Source organism: Misgurnus anguillicaudatus, chromosome 17 (assembly GCF_027580225.2).
Source record: "Misgurnus anguillicaudatus chromosome 17, ASM2758022v2, whole genome shotgun sequence".
NCBI lineage: Eukaryota > Metazoa > Chordata > Actinopteri > Cypriniformes > Cobitidae > Misgurnus > Misgurnus anguillicaudatus.
Genome location: NC_073353.2, coordinates 18715312 through 18737184, shown reverse-complemented (window position 1 = coordinate 18737184; position 21873 = coordinate 18715312). Strand labels below are relative to the sequence as shown.

At 36.4% G+C, this 21873-nt stretch overlaps 4 protein-coding genes across 6 annotated transcripts; 2 read left to right on the top strand and 2 right to left on the bottom strand.

Moving 5' to 3' along the window:
• Nucleotides 1–1057: 1057 nt before the first annotated feature.
• cox17 (cytochrome c oxidase copper chaperone COX17) lies at nt 1058–2592 on the top strand. The gene is made up of 4 exons (XM_055214701.2): nt 1058–1209; nt 1602–1730; nt 2051–2162; nt 2401–2592. The coding sequence occupies exons 2-3, from the start codon at nt 1612–1614 to the stop codon at nt 2133–2135; spliced, it is 204 nt and encodes a 67-aa protein (XP_055070676.2). The 5' UTR covers nt 1058–1209; nt 1602–1611; the 3' UTR covers nt 2136–2162; nt 2401–2592.
• Nucleotides 2593–4016: 1424 nt separating this feature from the next.
• popdc2 (popeye domain cAMP effector 2) lies at nt 4017–11089 on the top strand. 2 transcript variants are annotated; one of them, XM_055214699.2, is made up of 6 exons: nt 4017–5212; nt 5380–5473; nt 5785–6522; nt 6843–6951; nt 7060–7599; nt 10351–11089. In XM_055214699.2, exons 3-5 carry the CDS (start codon nt 6026–6028, stop codon nt 7549–7551), a joined length of 1098 nt encoding a protein of 365 aa, XP_055070674.2. In that variant the 5' UTR covers nt 4017–5212; nt 5380–5473; nt 5785–6025; the 3' UTR covers nt 7552–7599; nt 10351–11089. The 2 variants fall into 2 exon arrangements, with proteins under 2 accessions (XP_055070674.2, XP_055070675.2); XM_055214700.2 differs by having other exon boundaries at nt 4017–6522; nt 7060–7459.
• On the bottom strand, nt 10919–17475 carry pla1a (phospholipase A1 member A). Of its 2 annotated transcripts, none has more exons than XM_073855084.1 (12): nt 16854–17475; nt 16105–16615; nt 15480–15696; nt 15007–15184; nt 14702–14810; nt 13849–13950; nt 13552–13644; nt 12882–13067; nt 12349–12438; nt 12007–12115; nt 11673–11828; nt 10919–11585 (listed from the first exon to the last, which is right to left on the bottom strand). In XM_073855084.1, exons 2-12 carry the CDS (start codon nt 16163–16165, stop codon nt 11504–11506), a joined length of 1383 nt encoding a protein of 460 aa, XP_073711185.1. In that variant the 5' UTR covers nt 16166–16615; nt 16854–17475; the 3' UTR covers nt 10919–11503. The 2 variants fall into 2 exon arrangements, with proteins under 2 accessions (XP_073711185.1, XP_073711186.1); XM_073855085.1 differs by having other exon boundaries at nt 12882–13049; nt 16854–17473.
• Nucleotides 17476–18481: 1006 nt separating this feature from the next.
• hsd3b1 (hydroxy-delta-5-steroid dehydrogenase, 3 beta- and steroid delta-isomerase 1) lies at nt 18482–20535 on the bottom strand. Its single transcript, XM_055214695.2, has 3 exons — nt 20207–20535; nt 19693–19857; nt 18482–19368 (listed from the first exon to the last, which is right to left on the bottom strand). Exons 1-3 carry the CDS (start codon nt 20355–20357, stop codon nt 18569–18571), a joined length of 1116 nt encoding a protein of 371 aa, XP_055070670.2. The 5' UTR covers nt 20358–20535; the 3' UTR covers nt 18482–18568.
• Between the last annotated feature and the right edge of the window lie 1338 nt (nt 20536–21873).

The window sequence follows — 21873 nt, the reverse complement described above, 5'->3', positions numbered from 1 at the left end:
AATTATTGATTTTCCTTTTATGCCAAAAATCAATAGGACATTATGTAAAGATCATGTTCTATGAAGATATTTTGTACATTTTCTACCATAAATATATAAAAAAGTTATTTTTGTGAGTGGATGCAGTTGTTAAGGACTTTATTTAGAGAAGATGATTTGCCACAATATTTTGATTTTTTTGCACCCTCAAATTTCAGATTTACAAATAATTGTATCTAGGCCAAATATTTCCCTATCCCATTAAGCCGTACATTAATAGAAAGCTTATTTATGCTGCTGCTGATGATGTATATATCTCAATTTCACAAATGGACCCTTATGACTGGTTTTGTGGTACAGGGTCACATTTATTATTATAATGGCACAAAGTTGTTGCAGTTCACTTTTCTGTATTCACAGTTTTAGACACAACAGTATACTATGACTCTACTAACCAGTGGCTGAACGTCTGAGGCCAAATTCATTTGCATAATTGTTTTACTGATATTTAGTTAAACAATACTCTTGCCTTTGTGTCCTTGCTTATTTGTGCCTTGAATGAGAATTTAAGTAAATTATAATGTAATATATAAAACATTTTAACTGCATTCTATCAACAACAATGTAATCAACTGAACTTTGTATAATATTCGAATATAATACACATGCAAAACTCTTATTTTTGTAACATTGACGAAATATTATATATAATATATTGTAATATACAATATCGGACAGTCTTTAAGTCATGTAGTGTGATTTATTCTACAGTTTAAATTAAAATAAATAATAAATTGTTGTTAAATAAATAATTTGTTGTTAATTTAACCAATTAAAACTTCAAATTTATAATACTTTTTAATTTAGTTTTAAAATTATATTTAAATAGTATGTTTATATCTTCATTTTACCGAATATACCAACACGTTACAAATAAAATCGTTTTAAACGACTTTTATTTTGTACAGGACTTTTAATATTTTACTTTTTATCTTTTCATCATTTTTAATACATGTTGTAAGGCCGTTTTTGTATTAATATCGTATTTCATTTTCTTTTTGCCCCCAAACTGTGAGTTCACGTGATTTAGTTTAGGAACTAATCTCAAATGTACGACCCGGAAGTTCCGCTTTCACGGGGTTAAGTTACTTTCGTTTGACAGCAGCAGCGGACAAGTTGTTTGAGGAAGGGCACACGTGAGTACACCATTACTCTACATCACACACACAAGTAAGTGGAATTTTGCTAGTAAGATATTTTATTTCATCTAAAAGTTAGCTGAGAGTAGGCTTGTTTGGATCTGTTACCTTTTTATTTTATCACATTTGGAGTAACTTACAATTACATTGATGTCACAGTAATGTCAAATATGTAAAATATTTTTGGGTTACTTAATGTAACGTTAAATATTGTTAATATCGGTAACTAAATGCTTATTTAAGTAAACCTAACAATATTATTTTAATATTTTTTAAATCTATTTGTAAAGCATATTTTACAAGCAACTGATAATAAGAGAGGACATGATGTAATATGTTGGCAAGTTTCGACACGCTTCTGGTTGTTTCGGCAAACTGTTAGTGCAAGCTAATGTTTAATGCATCGTCAACTGTTGTTTTCAGGTAAGTGGAGATGTCGAATCTGTCAGCAGCCAGCGTTGAGACTTTACCAGCTATAGAAGGGGCAGAGCAGAAAAAGACATTGAAACCATGCTGTGCCTGTCCTGAGACTAAGAAAGCAAGAGATGCATGGTAAAGATATTTGTGACCAATGACCATATCTGTAAAATCCAGGCTAAAGTCTCATAATCTGAGTACATTCATTATTTTTCATTTATTAGTTTCACATTGATATTAATCTTTGACATGTTTTCTTTCGGGTCAAGATATTGAAGTTATTATTTGACAGAATGTTCTTTACATTATGTAGGATGATTTTATATCGAAAACATCAAATCACACACAAAAAATGACTTTAGCTTGGTTTTCACAGACTGGGTCATATTTTATCAATTGTTTTTATTTGAGGTGTTAAATTTAGATGCATTACCTAACATTGTCTCTCTTGCATGCATCATTGAAAAGGGAGAAGAAAGTTGCACAAGTCTCATTGAAGCTCACAAGGAATGCATGAGGGCGCTTGGTTTTAAAATTTAACACTATAATGATGAGTTTGAGTGAATGGTAAGTTTATGTTTATCTTATGACAGTGACTAGCACTTCGAAATCTAGATAATGAGTGTCTATTATGATTAAAATATTGAGCTTTCCAGTTGGTCTAATACTAGATATGTCCTGTATATATATTCTTAGTGTTGTTTTCTTACACTCGTATATACAAATCATCATCCTGATAAAATGTTGACTTTTCTTAAAGTTATTTTAGATTTGCTTAGTAATGGTGTATTTTCCCCTTTTGCAGTGTGTGACAGGCTGTGTGTTTTGGGACTTGGGAGTACTCTTCATTTCTATTTATATTTTTACACTGTGGAACATGCATTGCTGAAAGTGCTGAAATGCATCTCAGAGGAAAATATTATCTTAATACTTTTTTCTCTCTTTCATATGTGAATGTTACTTAAGCTTAAGATAAATAAAGATCATATGCAAGATATTTAAGTCATTCTCTTTTTTTTGTAATTTTGCCTACTAAGGCTGTTTTTGTTATGTTTTTTTTAAGTCACTCTAGCTTAAAGGGATGGTTCACCCCAGGGTGAAAGGTTTGTCGTCATTTGCTCACTCTCGTGGGGTTGCAGGCCTGTGTGGATTTCTTTGTTCTGATGAACAGGATGGAAGATATTTTAAACGGAGCTCCCACGGGTCCTTGAAAGTTTGTGAATCTGAGGGAAATAATTCAAGGCCCTGGGAAGTTTTTGAAAATAGACATACGTGGATATAGGTCATTGAAAGTGCTTGAATCTATTTTATGCAAGAAGGAAGGTTTTCTGAAAATTTTTACAGATATTTTTCCCTCTGTAGTGTAGGATAATATCATAAAAATTCTAGACTTTTGAAGCTCACATGCTAAACTGTTTGCTATAAATGCTTATATCTTCTGTATGCAAATGTTGATTCATACAAAAATGCTTTTTTGCATGTGTTTGACAATGAAAACGTCTTGGGTTACGTATGTAACTGTTGTTCCCTAAGAAGGGAACGAAACGCTGCGTCTCCCTTGCCATACTTCCTGCGTTCCTGTAACGCCGTCTTTATTTCAGATAGCGAAATACTTTCTGGCTCCTGCGTCACCCTGTCTTTACCGTTAAGCCTCACCATTGGTTGAATTTGAACACATTCAGACACACTTACCCCTGGAAGCGTCCCTAAAGTGTCTCCGCAGTGACGCAGCGCGAGTTCCCTCGAAAGGGAACTGTAACAATGTATCCTAAAAGGTAACATGATGTAACCTTGCTCTCACTTGAAATCTGTCCCCAGATTTAGTCCTTGAATTTAAGGGTATTGGACCTGGAAAGTCCTTGAAAGGTCATTGAATTTGAAGTTAAAGGAATAGTCTACTCATTTTCAATATTAAAATATGTTATTAACTAAGAAGAGTTGATACATCCCTCTATCATCTGTGTGCTTGCACGTAAGCGCTGGAGCGCGCTGCTACACTTCGATAGCATTTAGCTTAGCCCCATTCATTCAATGGTACCACTCAGAGATAAAGTTAGAAGTGACCAAACACATCAACTTTTTTCCTATTTAAGACGAGTAGTTATACGAAAAAGTTTGGTGGTACAAAATAAAACGTAGCGCTTTTCTAAGCGGATTTAAAAGAGGAACTATATTTTATGGCGTAATAGCGCTTCGACTCGGCGCAGTAACGCTCTCCCTCTCCCATTATGAGAGTGAGAAGGGGAGCGGACTTTTCAGGCGAGTTGAAGTACTCCCAAAAGTGCTATTACGCCATACAATATAGTTCCTCTTTTAAATCCGCTTAGAAAAGCGCTACGTTTTAATTTGTATCACCAAACTTTTTCCTATAACTACTCGTCTTAAATAGGAAAAACGTTGATGTGATCAACGTTGATCTTAAATGCTTTGTAAGTCACCTGGGATAAAAGGTCCTACCAAATGCATAAATATAAAAGTTTAAATTACTGATTCTTGTGAATCTTTTATTAGTCAGGTCACTTTTAAACTTTTGCATATAAAAAATATTTTTTGGTAGACCTTTTTTGCTCAGATTAAATTGTCTGCAAACTGAAAAAGTTCAATCAATTGATTGGACTATAAATATTTTATAAAATGTTTATTGTTAAAGGATTTATGTGATACTAAGTAATATTTGTTTCTTGATAAACCAAGATGATTTTGTATCTAGTTTGGCTTGTGTTTCACATTCAGCTTACTACTCGGTTGACTTTAAAATTCTCCACCAGCGTTTGGCTGGTGACAGCTGCAGTTAACTATGCATGCAGGCCTAAAATAGAGCTGCTGCTCCCAGCACACTCCAATCTGAGATTCACCCACCGGAGTACTTTCATTCTGCATGCACACCTGGTGTGCGCCAAGGCAAATGCAGCTTTACGTGTGCATATACTGCTATCGATCTAACAGTCCACGAGCACATTTAGTGACGCAAGAAGCAACTTCTTATCTAGAACAAAAATTGTGTTTTTGAATAGCGCTTTTTACATGACACATTGTTTCAAAGCAGCTTTACATAAATTAATACTGTTATGTATATAATAAGCAATACAATTCTAATATTAATTACCAATTGTTTAAGCATTATGCCTGTTATGTATATTTACAATATTATAAAGGTGAGCTCATAGAGATATACATGTTCAGTGTTCAAACCCAGGGAATACACATACTGATAATAATACACGGTAAATCGCTTTAGATTAAAGAATCTGTCAAATGCAAAAATGTAAGCTAAATTAATATATTTCCATTTTAAATGATTCATGAGCACATCTCCAATAGAAATATATAAATTAACTCTGTCAAACATACTCCACTTTCTGGCTCAATGCCTTGTATGGATATGCTTTGAAGTGTTATCTTTATTATTTTTGGCCTCTGCTTTAAGGGAGTCTGACCATCACTTTCCTATCTTGCTAAGAGTGTGATTTCAGTGTTCTTGACTGCCGTGTGAAAGTCTACAGGCATGTACACAAGAATGAAAAAGAGGCGGCATGTGAGAACATTATTGGCATGCTACTCGTGGATGCCAAACAGACTGAGCTCTGAATAGCACCTATGACACTCACAGCAATCTAGTTAAGCTCTATATATGTTAATGTTGTAGTTATTAAACCATCAAATCACTTCAATTTTTAAAATTGAATTTCATATATCTCAATTATTCTATTTCAATAATAAAAATTAATATGACAGGAGTGGTAAAATGATCAAGTACCTATAAACACATTAGATTCTCTCCTAGACGTCACTGCCAAGTAGCAGAATGGTGCAGCGCAACAGTTGCAGCAGGGCCAAGTTATGTGAAACTACAAACAGGAATGGCCGGGCAGGGGGAGGTAAACAGTGTTATATGACCTTCCCTCTCTCAGATTCTCGAAATATGTCCCCCCCATAGCCTGGGACCCACCTACACTGACATACCAATCTTACATTACCCGACTCAAAGTTTACTGCTTTATTGATGGAAAAAGTTAAAGTTGGTCGGAGTTTTCGTGAATGCTGAATGTCAGTGTAAGCTCCTCTCACTGTCACTTGTTATCATAATCACTCTGCCTCACCATCGTGTTATGTTAAGTAGTGGCTCTGTTTTCTGTCTGTCGCTCTTTCCTCCTTGGGTTTCAATTCCAAACATGGTTATCCTTCTCAGGGTCTGTCCCCCCACATGTGTCGCTCTGTGTTTCCATCAGTCTCCAGTCTACTAGTGTGAAAGAACGGAGGAAAAGGTGGACCGATATTGCAGGACAAGTGGGCGCAAATGGATTTTCCTGGAGTGGGATTATGAGGCAGCCTTCATTCCAGCTGTAAGACGTCCATTCTTGGGGAACAACCTTTTTATATCTTTCATTTTTACATTTTGTGTTATTTGAAGATATAACAAAGACAGAAACATGTCTAGGGACGAGTCTAATGTGTTACACCAAGTCATTTACAATCACACACTCTGTGATGGATGGACCAACAACACAGAAGGTGCCATGTACCATCTGGGCAACACCATACTTTTTCTGGGGTATATGGGTGGCAGTGGAGCATATGGAGCTTTGTACATCTTCAGTTTTTGTGTTCCTGCCTTCTTATGTCTGACGCTGTGGGGCTGGATGACAATGTGTGGTCTTGACGTTTTCATCTGGAACTTGCTGCTGACGCTGCAGTGCTTGGCCCAGGTGTGTCATCTGATATTTCGGCTGATGCAGGACGGTTTGCCCAGCGAGGAGCTTTCTGCGCTTTACTCTGCAGTCTATCTGCCGCTGGATGTACCTGTGCAGGTGTTTAAACAGATCGCCACGGCCTGTGAGAACAAAGTGCACTCTCTAGAGCCAGAAAAAACATATGCGGTGGAAGGAAAGACACCTATTGATCGGTTGTCTTTCCTCCTTTCTGGCAGGTGAGTGCTTCAGGTGTACACTGTCAGAAAAAAATCATCCTTAGCGGTCACTGGGGCGGTACCCTTTCAAATATTTTGAACCTAAAGAGTGCATATTAGTACTTCAGTGGTACATATAAAGTAAATATCAGTACCTCAAAGATTGTATGCATGGTACATATTTGATCCTTTTTAATGGGAACTTTCCCAGTGATAGCCTAGGACCATTTTTGGACCACCTTTTCTGTTTCACTCGCTGACATTTTCGATTATATCACAAGCTGCATGTTGTATCAAAAGACTTGTAATTGTAAATGACCTTAAATGACTTGCTTTTACAGGATAAGAGTGTCCTTAGAAGGTCAGTTTCTCCATTATATCTTCCCTCACCAGTTTCTTGACTCTCCAGAATGGGAGTCTCTAAGACCAACAGAGGAAGGGAACTTCCAGGTATGATAACTTTAATAGGACTGATGGGAATGTGCTCTTTATCTTTTGTTATGTGCCAATATGTAAAGAAATTCTTCAAATATTACCCTATATCTCCTCTGACCTCAGGTGACACTAACCGCAGAGACGGAGTGCCGTTACATCTCGTGGCGCAGACGTCGGCTTTACCTTCTCCTATCCAAGGATCGTTACACTGCCCGACTTTTCTCCGTCATGCTTGGAAGTGACATCGCTGACAAACTCTACTCACTCAATGACAAACTATTTGCCAAGAGCGGCGTGCGCCTCGATATTCGTCTGCCCAGTCTCTACCACGTTCTTGCCCCCTCTCCACATAGCAGTGAAGGCGGCAGCGCAAGCTCACCGCCCAGGGGAAGCCAAGGAGATTCTGCAGTTGTGAGCGTTGATCCAGATCCTTCTAACAAGGTCTGCAAGCCGAACCAGGGAAAGGCCCCTATGTCCAAATCTGCAAACCAGCACTGGCCCTCAGATACAGAATTGCCCTCTGGTGAGGACTCAACCAGCTTGATTTTGGAGGACTTTGCCGATATGGCAGGCTCATTAATGGACTATGGGAGTGAGAGGGAATATTTGAAGTAAAGAATGGGGTGTTGAAGCTAACACACTGGGCCACTTCTAAAGTCACATGTAAGTACACAAGTAAAGACTGAGTGGTGGGAGGGGCTGATTGGGGTGGAGCCTTTTATGCATGAGGTGCACAGTTGCACTAATAGATATTGGATTGCACAAACACTAAGACTAATTGGAAGAATGCAGTGTGTGTGAAATGTGCATGCAGTGTTGTTTTTGTGCATGTTTGGGTATGCAAGAGTTTAGATGCAAAACCTGCTAAGTTCGTCTGGCAATTTTTTTGGTTAATTAACATTTTTTAACAGACTCTTAATTCTGACTAAAACCGATATTTCTGAATGGCCTAAGGGCGAGATTAAGCGAATTTGACACGAAAGTATTTGGTAAACGTATAGTACATGTCCAGAGCATTCGGTTACAATCATCTCATGAAGGTGGGGGTTTAGCGGCTTTTGCAACTTAACTCTTCAAATATTAATTGATTACATTGAAGTATGTGTGTGTAGGGGGTTCTTATCTATATTTTGGGGACAGAACTGTCCCTCAGAAGTAAGCTAAATATTCAACACAATCTCATGGCAATTCGTAGGTATTTTACGAGGTAGCTAATTCATACAAACACACTCGTACGTTTTTGTATGATTTGCTTCCGCCCTGTGACATTGGGGTTAGGGGCGAGATTAGGGGTGGGGTTTCATTATCGTTTTGTATGGTAAGTTTTTCAACGATTCATTTTGTACGGATTCCCGTGAGATCAGGCTTAAATATATTGTATTGCATATTTAGCTAGTGGGAATGTCATCAAAGCTAAAATCTATACATTCTGAAAGTAATTTTTATTTTATTTTATTCAATAATGTACAAAACATGGGTAAATATTGACTATGGTTAGAACACAATTAAGACTCGGGTTAGTCTTTCATATTATAAGCTTTATAAAACAATATTAGTGAATTTGTTTGATGTAGGGGTGGGCGATTCTCATGAGTGTCTCATCAGTAAAGCCGGTTTAGTGATTAGTAGTGATTCGCCATCACCTGCTTTCAAATGGAGCGGCATTTACTACACAGAGCCGTAGTTCACAGAGAAGCTCGGCAAAATCATGCTCATAATAGTGGACAAATCGCCTTGGATCGCGGTTTCGCCGGGCTTCTCTGTGAAGTGCGACTTTGTGTGGTGCGTGCCGCTCCATTTGGGGGCAGGTGATGGCGATTTACTACTAACAACGCGATCTCATTGACCCCTTCAAGGTTTGTAAACATTGAATGACTATCGGGTGCGCGCGCAGCACGGGGTCGAACTGTTCATACCATTTAGGCTTTATAATTTAATCTAACTATGCTGAAAAATGATGACTTACCTCAAATGAAGTGAGCACTACAAACACAAGCCTCTTTGATATTTGCATTGTCCCAGTCTGTACGTTAATTGCTTGCAGCTGCAAATGTTGTATTTATTTGTTTTTGAGATTCTGCATGAATCGCGAAAACTTAACGGAAGACCTGGTGCGATTTTCACAGCCCACGACGTAAGTAGGCATTTTTGACGATACCGAATAATACGCAACTCAATCTGCTGTAATGACTTTTCTGACCCCAACATGCGCAGTGGGAACAGCCTGTGACGTGAACCGTGAAGGGGTCTATTGATTGACTGGATGGGGTGTGTCCAGTCGGCGACAAAGTTGAGAAAAGTTTAACTTTATGCAAATAATCATAGATATATACACTAGATGTCGCCTTGGGGTTCTAAGCATGCGTCAAAACCGCCACCATCTTGGAACAGGGATCTTGCCATAGGAAGTAGCTAGGTAAAGCTGCTATCTCCGCCTGTACTTCGAATTCATGGACGATGCCGGACTTTTGTGCTGCGTATGGATGTTAGGCCTACTAGCACTATCTATTATAGTTAGAAAAAGTAGATTTTCATAATATCAAAACTTTATTTTTTTCTGGACTCAATGCTAAATACATGTCTGACTGTTGAAACGAACCAAAAGAAAACCAAGAAAATCGCATTCATGACGATTTATGGTGATTTTAGTTCTGTTACACCATTGCCTACAATGACGCTGATGCGGGGCTCCGCTGTTTCAAGACGGCGGCTCTATTTGACGCATTCGGTCCAATGAACTGCCGTAGCCATGATGGCGACATCTAGTGTACATATCTATGGCAAATTATGAGCAACCTTCGCAAGCAAATACCAATTAGTTCGCGTCATCAGTCTCTCGTCAGTTACTGGAGTGGACGTTACTCATTTGTTTATGACAACCAGATATAGAAGCGCCTCTTTTGAAAGAGAAGAGCGACACACAGTGACAAAGTCGCTTATAATGTGAATGTACCTTAAGAATCGCAGGCGATAGTTTGAAGGCCTTATTGAGTTAGAGATGTGTTATGTTTTATTTAGCATATAGTAAAGAAGTTATATTTAGTGTTTCTGTCGTAAGATTATTTTGATAGACATTTCTAAGCTTATAGGAGGTGGGTGATATTATTTTACTGCATATACTCCTGTCAGTGGCTAGAATAAATATTAGAAAGGGCTGGAACATGCAGGGACCCAAACGTGCCAGCTGTTTATCCAGCACTCCTCTCTCTCTAAATACTTGGCTTTACCGGCAAGGGGCAGATTGCATTACACAGGGTATTGAATGGTGGGGTGGGGTGGTTGTGATAGGAGGATGGATCTGCTGTCATTGGTGATATGACCTTTACACGGTTTGCAAAGGAATGAGAAATGTTTTATGGGGTTGCATTTCAGTGTCCCCAGTGAGTATCTGTTTATATTTTTCTCATCTAACAGAGAATGATACTTCAGGAAATTTTCCACTTCGGTTTCAAAGAGGACGTGCTCCATTGGCCCCTACTGACACCCCTAAACTGTAGAAACGGTCGCAGCAATGCATCTTGGGACGGTAATGGAATCTCAAATCAATTCCTAATCTCATCACCATCAATGCTGTTACCAATGTCACTGAAGATTCATCTATTAGTTTTTTGTTTGTTTAGGACAGTGGCAGGAAAAAATAATGTTCACAGATCTTTATCATACCTCTCAAAACTGATTTTTTTTCAGACAGATACTACATGATTCCACATCATTGTGATTTCAGCATGCCTGTTTTATTTGTATTGGCTTGTGTTTGTTTTAGTTTAATCTGTTTGTTTAAACACTTGAGGCAGAAATCGACACAAACAAAATGATTCAGTCTAAACAGCAGTTTAACACGGTTTACTGATAGATAGATACATAAATAATGGGTTTTATTACAAAACAGCGCATATACTGTATATAGAATAATTCAAGTAAATGCTATAATATCACTAACTGGTATTAAGTATCCAAAAACAGACGAGACTGACCATATTCGTTCCTGTATTTTCATGGGGCCAACTGTTTATTAAGCTCGGGGATAAACATTTGACTTGATATTTCTCTAAATCTGTCATTACAAAGCAGAGGTTATCCTTACTTTTAATAATGAATAAACAGATTCAGATTTTTAAGTTGCAAAAACTCATTAAAACGCAGAAATGTTGAACGTTAATTATGAAAATAAAACAAAACATCCAAGAGCTGTGTTCTCAATAACAATCATCACAAGCTATATTTTTGTAAATGATTGCTGTATAGCAAAGTTAAAAGTACAAATTCAGTGTACACATGCACATACATTTTTCTCTGTTTTACAGTTACTGGAACCATGCACATATAAAGTAGTTTTAACAACAGAAGAATCAGTTAATGTATTTTACCTACTGTAAAGTATGTCATTTTGTGAAAACATAATAAATATATCTTTAACAGAGTTTATACCTCAGTCCCCTTGTATCCTGTTTGCTAATACATTTTACAAAGCTGTGATGCCTTCCAACCTAAGCTAATCTTTAAAAAGCAGGTTATCAGGTTAATGTATCGGCTCACTTACATTAAGTAGTAGCAGTGCATGTTTAATTTAACACACCTGGACAAAATCATGTGACCACAGAACTCCTCTTCTGATGTTAATGTTTTTCACACATAATTGATCCATCCCTCTGCACAAAACATAAGAACAGTGCACATACAGTATGTCACGTCCCAGATAAATAAGATAGAGATGAAAAGACAAGTGTTATTTTTACCTGGTTTGAGGGAATTCAGAGATGCATATAGATTCAAAGTGAATATCGCCTTGTCTGTAGAAACGTGCTCCTGTATTTTTCAGCTGCATTGTGTCAATTTTACACAGTTGTTCTGGGTGTCCCATGACCTTTATAAACATTGTTTGATCTGTAGTTCTGGAAAGAAAAAATATATAAATGCATAATCGGTTTATGCTCCACTAACAGACCGGACACACATAAACACACACGACTATGAACGCAACCATGCCAAGTAAATCAATAATGAAACTATTTGCAATTAAAAACTTTAAAATGAGTAGCTGATAAAACTACAAAATGATATGATACACACAGTTTGAGTTTTAGCTCTGTCTCTGGGAGTCCCGTGGAGACCAGGGTGAGCTGAACTTCAGCAGTCTTATCTAAAGGTGAAACCTTTAATTTTACAAGGATATGATGTGCTGGGGAAGAAAGGGGAGGTTATGAGAGATGACAGAAATGATTACTACTGTTACTTGATTGAATTTTCATAAACACAATTTACCAAGAAATGTACCTTGCAACTTTAGAAATGGGCAAATCATAATGCATATTGCAGGTTTCTGTAAGGGTTTCTACAGTGAGAAATGTGCTTACTGTTCACTTAAGTTGCCAAATTTAAACGTTTTGTATATGAAAACACAAAAATACACACTACAGTACGGGGCTGAAGCGGTGGTTAGGAGATAGACTTTCTCTTGATTTGGCAGGGGAGATGCGGTTATCCCACTGTTTTTTAATAAACCTGAAATACACAAAAGCAAAGACACAGATTACTGGGTGCATGTGGGCTGTCTCATGTTGCATTAAAGGCTTGAGACGTACAGTATTTGGGCCAATGTTATCATCTCTGCACATATTGTATGTCACGTCTCCCTTATTTAACACACCTGATTCAAATCATCGGCTCATTAGTAGAGATATCTATGAACTGAATTGATTTTGTCAGATGAGAGAGACATACAAAATGTGTCATAATCTAATTATGAGATTAGGAACATCAACGTTTTGATTTTAATCCTTGATTTCACATAGATTTCAATCTTTGACATGACCTTACTTAGTCAAAATTATATATTATAATATTATATTAAGATGTCAAGGTTATATTTTTACAGACTGAAACAAGAAAGTGATACAGAGTGGTTCTGTAAATGTTAAAAGTTATAGGTGTGTATTTATTATTACCAATTTGGGGGCAAGTGCCATTGAAGGGACCATCACAGTTGATGCACTCTCCTGCCAAGAATTTCTCGTAACTGGAGCAGGGGAATCCAATGAGTGGACAGGAGCCATTCAATGAACTCATGTAGACGTGCAGCGCCCTCATGTGGTCACAAATCACATAGCCATACACTGGAAAGTAGATGAAAACTGACAACACAGGCAGATTCTCCAAATTTGTCCAGAATTACGTGTGTGGGTTAGTCTGTTGTGAATTGCGTAATATGATATGATATTTCAGAAGGACCTGTGAAGTTTAATAAATATTTTAAATAAAACTTCTGTTTGTCATTGTCAGGGTTTAGTCATGTCTTTTATTTTGAATTATGTGTTTTGTAATGTGCATTATGTCACTTCCTGTTGTAGTCCTTAGTTCATGGTTTTTGTAGTCTTGTTTGTTATCCCACCCTATTGTCTCCAGGTGTGTCTTGTTAGATTTAATTTGTGACTGTATATAAAGCCCCCATGTTGCCATTGTGTTTTGATGTTGATTGTTTTGTACCTCAGCCCATACCTGCGTGTTGTGTTTAAATCAAGTTCATCTTTAGATTAAATACATTTTGCTCTGCATTTAGATCCTATCTCATCATCTTTTAATCCAACACATTACAGTCATTACATGTTACCAACTTACTTGAAGAAAACTGCGAGCGTGCGCACCCTGCTTGGTCCATGCCACCATTTAAAAAGAAGTCTGTGTGCCCGACAGGAATGGAAATACCAAAGTCTACAAGAGTAAATGGTTATTTAAAACAGCACCTATGACAGGGTTATAGGCACTTATAAGGTTAAACCAAACATCATGACCATAGTGTCAAGACGTGACCCATTAGTAGGCATGCTCTACTATCTGTACATCTAATAATATCAGACTGAATAAATCAGCTATGCTTATGCTTTTTGTTACACATAGTACATAATTTATTCTTACAGTCAGAGTCAGTGTGGATGGCTTCAACAAACAAAGCATCAGATGAATCAAGACGGTCAGATGGATCTGCGCTCTTAAACATTGGGCCTGCTGGGTCCAAACCTGGAGACAAGAAGTCAGATATATAATCTGTATATTAAACAATTATGAATATTTGACTGAAAGCAATTTCATCACAAAATTAAACACATTTTGTACAGCTGTTGCAAGAATGCAAGATTGTGAAAAGCACAGACATGTTTTAAATTAATCTAATATTCATTTTAATATAAATTTTTAGCTCTTAATTTTGGCCTGATGAGAGGTAGACACACTTTTAAGCACATAAAAACATTTTGGTAAAAAAAAAGGTTTAATTTGTCTTTTCAAGGCTGTGTGACGTAACAATTCTTTATTGTTTGTTGGACTGTTATCTCTCTGTCTCTGTTTTTGTCTAAAAGCCTTATTTGGTGTGTCTAGCATCTCTACAACTCTCAATAGGCTAAAATAAACTATTTATTAACTATATATATATATATATATATATATATATATATATATATATAATGGTTAATAAATAGTTTATTTTAGCCTATTGAGAGAATATTATAAACTATATATATATAATATATATATATATATATATATATATATATATATATATATATATTTTATATATTTACAAAATTTCTTTGCTTTTCACAATCTTGCATTGTTGCCGTAGCTGTACAAAAACACATTGTGGAACAAACAATCAATAAATATATATAGTAATATCACTTTATATATTCAGATATAAATATCATGACATAAATAATATAATTCCTTTTGTATATATATTTCATGTGTTTTCAAAATTATTTTCATATATTACCTGTGATTCGACCCAGCTTGCCTTTAAACAGGGTCCCCACAAATCCACACACATGTGCTCCGAGACTCACACCAATGAAATGAAAAGACTCCAGCGTGCTTCCATACACCTGGAAACGCCACAAAAAATTGACTCTTACATGTCATAAATCTTTTAATCATGTACTTAACACTATGCATGAATTGATCGTTTGGTGTGGATGTCATGGGTGCATATTAGAGTATTATTGAGTACATATTGAGTGTATCTTTTATTATTTATATTTATACAACATAATTTATTAATGAAAGCAATGAAACTCTTACCGTAAGCTGATTAATAAGAATTGATATCTGTAATGCCACTTCCTTGTAGTTCTCCACTACCCGGTTATAAGCAAAGGATGCTCCAAAGACCCAGTCCACAACCAGAACATTCACATCCTCTTCCCATAGTAGCGCCTGGGCTAAACCACTTACCCACGAGGGTTTAGTTCCCAGTGCCCTAAAAAGATGGCAAGTAAATAAATGAGATCTGTGTACAGAGTGCAACGATCATTGGATTCCTAAAACTCGATGTGACCCTGTCTGTGAAATCTATAGACTAAAGTCTCATGATCTAATTATAAGATTAGGGGCATCAAAAATGTATTTCAATTTTTGACATGGTCTTACTCTGTCAATAATAAAGATATCAAGGATTTATTTTTACATAATGTTCCTTACATCTGTTAAAATAGGATGGGCAAATGACTAGCTGGGATTTTACAGACATAGTCACATGCAGTCAAATGTGTTACCTGTATCCATGAACAATGACTTTAGTGGGGAGAGATGAGTTGAAGTATGTAGTGTGTTTCTGGGTATGGTTAAGGCAGTCCTGTGAAAAGAGACTGGCACAGTCAGCATTATTTCGTGTAAGGAGAAGGTATTGAATCTGGAACTTGGTGCCTTGTCTGTTTTCCTTCCAAGTGGTGTTGAAGTCAGCACACTTGTTGGTCAAGGCTTCCTCACCAACTGTTAAAGTACAGTAGCAATATTTTAGTTATTTGTTTACCTTAAATAATAACAACAGTTTTTAACTGCATTAAACATATTAGCCTACCTGTAATTTAGAGAGACAACCTAATTCCTAAAGTCTCATTAGGAGCATCAAAGTTTGAATTCACATTAAATTCAATTTTTGACTTTACTCAGTCAGTAGGTTATATTTTCACATAATGTTCTTTACATGATTATGTTCAATTATTTTATGAATAATCAGTAAATCACACAATATGACATTAGATGGGTTTTTAAAGACACATCTCAGATACATTTTCACTCTCTTATGTTAGTGTCATGTTAAAAAGTGTAATATTCATAAACAACCAACATAACCAGCACAAGCTCAAATTATGTAATATTGAAAAAAAAAAAACTTACCCACAGCAAATATGACACACACTGACAAGCAAACAAAAACTTTTATCCATTGCCAAGCCATTGTTTTATTGCTTAAAGTCTTTAAATCTGTAAAGGGTTTTTGCTGGTTAGGGTAAAACGCTTCACATCCTCCTGCGACCTATTTGTTTTGCATCCTTTGTTTCGGTTCTTCAAATACAGTAGTGATCATTGTTACCCAATGCCTGTTTCTGAGAAAAATGTACAATATCCGATTAAGTGAGATGAAGGGGCTTATGTCAAGTTTTTCTTTCCACACCCGATGTGCTTTTATAACCAAAATCAGCATGTAGCCCTGACGTTTCTTTCAAACATCCATCTTGTAATGAAAAGGCAAATAGAACCGTAGCTAGTGCAGACTCTACTGAAAAACAATCGATCTCCAACTTGTGTCCCATGCAGCTGGTTGTGATCCTATGACCTCACACAGAGAGATGAAATGTTTGATTGTTTATCCAGAGGCTGGACTTTGACCTTTCACACAGTGTAGAATCTGGTTTAAATAGAGTGCAAGAACAGAAAATAGAAATAACACAATCATTCCCGAATGGAAGTCATTATCAGACATAGCCTATATGTGTCCTCGATCGAAGCAACTTGAAATAAGTAATTTTATTAATGATTTTATTAACGAGAAAAGACTTAATTCAAATCATTTTATTATATGTTGTGATAATATTATATACATAGGCTATTACATACAATATATTGCATAGTACTGATGAAAATACCTTTACTTCAAATCCGCCTAATTCCCGCCTCAGGCATTCAGAAATACCGCGTTGTTGCTGACAGAATTCTTTTGCTAAGGCTGTTTCTCAATCCGAAGGCTGCAGCCTCCAGAGGGCGCATTTCGAGACTGCATACGTCACCAAGACAGTCTTATTCCAATATATTAACAATTGTAATGTTGACTATTATTCTTAGTTAATCGTAAATTGTTGTAATATGCTCATGACTTGCGAATGTAATGCTCAGTTAACTTAAAAAATAAAACAGCTTGATGACATATGCAGTCTGCAGCCTTCGGATTGAGAAACGGCCTAGTGCACGATATACTTGGGTCACGTGGATCACAGCGCCCCCCAAGTGTGGTTAATTTTCTTAATTTTTACATTCTGTCTTCAATTATTTGCAATGTTTCTGCATCTTTAGTGACTTCGAAACTGTTGTTAAAAATAGTTTTTTTAGAAGTGGAGTTTTTATTTTACCAAAAAGCTTGCATCACTTAGAGGGTTTGACATTTGTGAAAACAAGGCATTTCAGTTACTGATTAATAACAATTTCATTGGCATTAAAGTGAAATTACTAAACCTAAACATAAGAACCTGATAAAATGTTAAACATAAGAATCTGATAAAAAAATTTAATTTACAAGAAAACATGTCATATGCCTATTTATTTATTTATTGATTGATTGATAATCATTGGGTGTAGCAGTCATAACGGTTTTATCATAAATAAAACACGGTTGATCAATCAGAATCAAGAAATGGAACCAACCGTTTAATATATAAACATAAAAAATAAAATAAAAAATTATATAAATATAGCTTAGTTGTTTGAGCAAAGTTGACACAAATTTTGGGGTTTCTTTATTAAAAAACAAACGGAAAATACAGAAAAAATATATATAAGAAGAAAGCTAGATCATGATGTCATGATAAACAGGAAGTAAAACAGGAAGCACAATGTTTAGAAACATTTAAGTTTACATTAAAGGGGCCATGGCACAATACTTTTTTAAGATGTCAAATAAATCTTTGGTGTCCCCAGAGCACATATGTGACGTTTTAGCTCAAAATACAATTTTTCATAATTTATTAAAGCATGTTGAAATTGCCACTTTGAAGGTGTGTGCAAAAATGTCCCGTTTTGGGTGTGTCCTTTAAAATGCAAATGAGCTGATGAAATTCAAACACTGATCATAATGATGATTTAAAACTCAATTGTTCTTTTATCTGCACTAAATGGCAGTGCTGTGGTTGGATAGTGCAGATTAAAGGTGGAGTGCACAGTGTTTGAAAGCCAATGTTGATATTTGAAATCACCTAAACAAACACGCCCCTACCCCAATAGAATCTGGACCTTCTTTTAAAAGACCCGACACATACGCAACCCGGCAAGGATGTAGGTTAGTAGACACGCTCCTTACTGCTGATTGGCTATAAGTGTGTTTTGGTAGTCGGCCCGTCTCCTTTTCCAAAGCATTTTTTAAACATTGTGCAGTCCGCCTTTAAGGGGTGGTATTACTATTATTAGAGCTCCTTATGACATCATAAGGAGAGCCAGATTTCAACGACCTATTTTTTCATGTGCTTGTAGAAAATGGTTTACCAAAACTAAGTTACTGGGTTGATCACATTTTCTAGGTTGATAGAAGCACTGGGGACCCAAACATAGCACTTAAACATGGAAAAAGTCAGATTTTCATGATATGGCCCCTTTACATTCTTTGTCTCTCTGTAGATAAAACAGACGCTAGCCAGTCAGTAGTACGTCTGCGTGCCTCTTCCCAGTTATAGCGAGGGGTATATCCAAAATCTCTGTGGGCCTTTTGATATGAGAAACTAAAGGGTGTGTTTAACATAGTCAGTAGCTGTCTATTTAAGGGCGGAGTAAATTTCAAAAAGGGGCGGAGCACCACATGCAGTAATTCCATAAAATACGACAGAAGATAGAGAATGGGAAGGGGCAAAATATGTCTCTCTTGTATCCCAAAGCCTAATGTGGAGAGTACAGCATAGTTAAAGTCTGAGTAGCTGACAGGTGGGGTGTCATCTGAGATGTAATAGAAGTTTCCGCCCATCACTGCCCTCTTTTGAGGATCTCTGAGGCCTCGAGCAGCTTGCAGATGGGCGAAGGCTACATTTCCCACGTATACAGGATTCACTTTTGCCTCACGACTTGAGGTTCTCAGTAGGACGTTTCCATTGCGGATCCCGTCCCTCATGTGACCTAATGTAAAACGACACCCCTCTCCATAGATGTACATGGGCCTTAATGCGCAGGTAGCCAGTTGACCTCCGTTACGCAGCACCTCTTCATTAGCCTGAAGGCAAATCTGTTCAGCCTCCTCCTTGGTTTTGCTGTAGCTAAACTTAAGACAGGAGGTGTATGGTGTGTCCTCATTGCCGTTGATGATTGGATCACCGCGAGGATTTGGACCAGCGACCTCAATGCTGCTTGTATAAATAAAAGAGGCCAGGTTCTCCTGTATGCATGTCTCAATCAGTAGTTTTGTTCCTGCCATTGAAAAATAGGTTCACTGTCAGAATGAAATGCAACACAGTTTATGTCTGTGAAAAATGTGACCCTGTCTGTGATATCCAGGCTAATTCTCATAAGATTATAAGATTTTGACATGACCTTGCTCAGTCAATATTAAAGGTATCAGGGTTATATTTTCACAGAATGTTCTTTAACTGTTTTCTACATAAAATCATCCATAATGTAATCACAAAAAAATTAAAAATATGTATTAACAAATAAAATTACCATGACATCTGAATTCATTTGAAAATGCATTCAGTCTCGGTTTGTGTGCTAAATATCCACAAGACTCCTCACCTTTAACATTGACTTCATACAATTCATTGTACTCAATTGCTCCAGTGACATCGATGAGAGATGCTGTATGGAAAACAAGTGTTGCTCCTCTACAGGCTCTTCTCAACAGCTCACGGTCCCTGATATCCCCCTCAAACAGACCTAGTTTAGTCTCTGCTTTGCATTCTGAAGACCCAAACAAGCAAACATATGACTTTACAACTATACACTCTAAGAAAGGACGTGTTTACACTTTTTTGTGTTATGCTTTTTTCATTTCAACACATAGATGTGTGGATTCTAGGACAATGCATTTAGCGTGTTGTCCCTAAACTAACACTGATGTGTTGTTTTTAACACATCCGTTCTAAGAGTGTACAATCGAAAAGAAAGAAAATATATAACTATTGCCACTAAGAGTTACAGCCCCAAAGAGAAGAATACAAAAAGTGACCAGCAAACACCATAACACATATAAATACATAAGGAATTTGTTTTCTAGATCGAAAATGCTACAAGAAAATTAAAAACTAACCATCAAGAGACTGTATGAGCTCAGACCGTATGTTTTTGTCCAACAGTCGGATCTCCGCAAGCTTCTCCTCTTCTAGCAGCAGTCTGATCAGTTTCTCTCCCAGAAATCCACATGCTCCCGTCACCACACAAACTTCTCCTTCCAGAGACATGGCAACCAGTAATGCCCCGATCCTAGCTAACACTTTGTTTTATGTCCCTCTGAATGTTCCAGAGAAAGGAGACAGAAACCACTGTGATGCGTCTTTAAAAGTTGGTGGGATAGTATAGGAGGGTGGTGCATTTTAAAGCCCTGATACTGCCAAGGACAACCCCAATGTCACGCCTGGAAACAGAGTCAAGGTGCTAGTCAGCAGATGTCTGCTTACTTTATTCGCTTTCTGTTGGTACACACTCAGATTAATATTTTCAAGTGTGATCACTGAGAAAGTAGACTTTTAAAATGAAAGATGCTTAAAAGGTTCTTCACAGCGATGCCATAACCATCACTGTAAAAAAATATGCAGCATTTTTGTCAAATCAACATATATTTTTATGTTACATTAACTTAACACATTAAGTTAAACAATTTCAACTTGTTTAAGTTATGTCAACTTAATCACAAGACAAACTTAAATAGTAAAGTTCCAACTAGTTCCTTATAAAAACATTTCTTTCTTAACTTTATAATCTGAAGATCCTTTTTTCACTACTAAAAAACCTTTTAAAACAGAAAGGTTCTTCAGATGTTCAAAATTCTTTATAGAACCATTTAGACAAAATAAGAGGTACTTATATACAATTTAAGGTACAAAGATGGCTTTTGGAAGGCTATACAGCCCAAGTAACAGCGTCTGTCTACCTTTATTGAAAGTGTACAATAAGGAATTTGTTGACATGAAATTATTAGATTGGGTTCTATGCAATTCTGAATGATATAAGATAGACATGATGAAAAATACTTAGGAAAGTCTTTTAATTTGTATGTAGACAACTTACAGATGTTTTCATTTAGTTTTAAACAACTTGCAGTTGTTGCACATCCCGTGCAGCTTGCAAGTTGACATTTTCTTCTACACCTTTTCATGGCCGTTATAAAACCCAGTCTGTGAAATCCAGGCTAAAGTCTCATAATTTGCTTTTGAGATTAGGAGCATTAAAGTTTGATTTCACTCATTGATTTCAACCAAATGAATGAAATCAAAGTTATATTTTTAACAATATGTTCTATACATTATATAGGATGCTTCTATACAGTAAATCACTAAATATTACTTATTGCTGTTTTCACAGGCAGAGTCGCACATTAAAGTTTAACTTTTCTTTACTCATTTAATATTTTAGGAGTATTTCCATTAACTGTAGTCTAGGAGTCTACAGACCTTGAGATAGTTGTTCTTTTGTTTTTTTCTCTTATCAAAACTTCTTTGAAAAAATGAACTTTCTGAAGGTTCAAGGACAAATTCATCTCTGTACACATCACCACGGACAAATCAAATAAATGAATTGTCTGAATATTCTTATTCTGGTGTAAGCTATAATTGCAATATAACTTATAATATAACATTTTTTTCATAAACTTGATATAGATAGGTTGGCATTTATTTAAAAAATCTGGCAAAATGCACACATACCGGTCAGTCGAAATAACATACTGCTTAATTTATTGCTCTGGGTAAATATAATAAA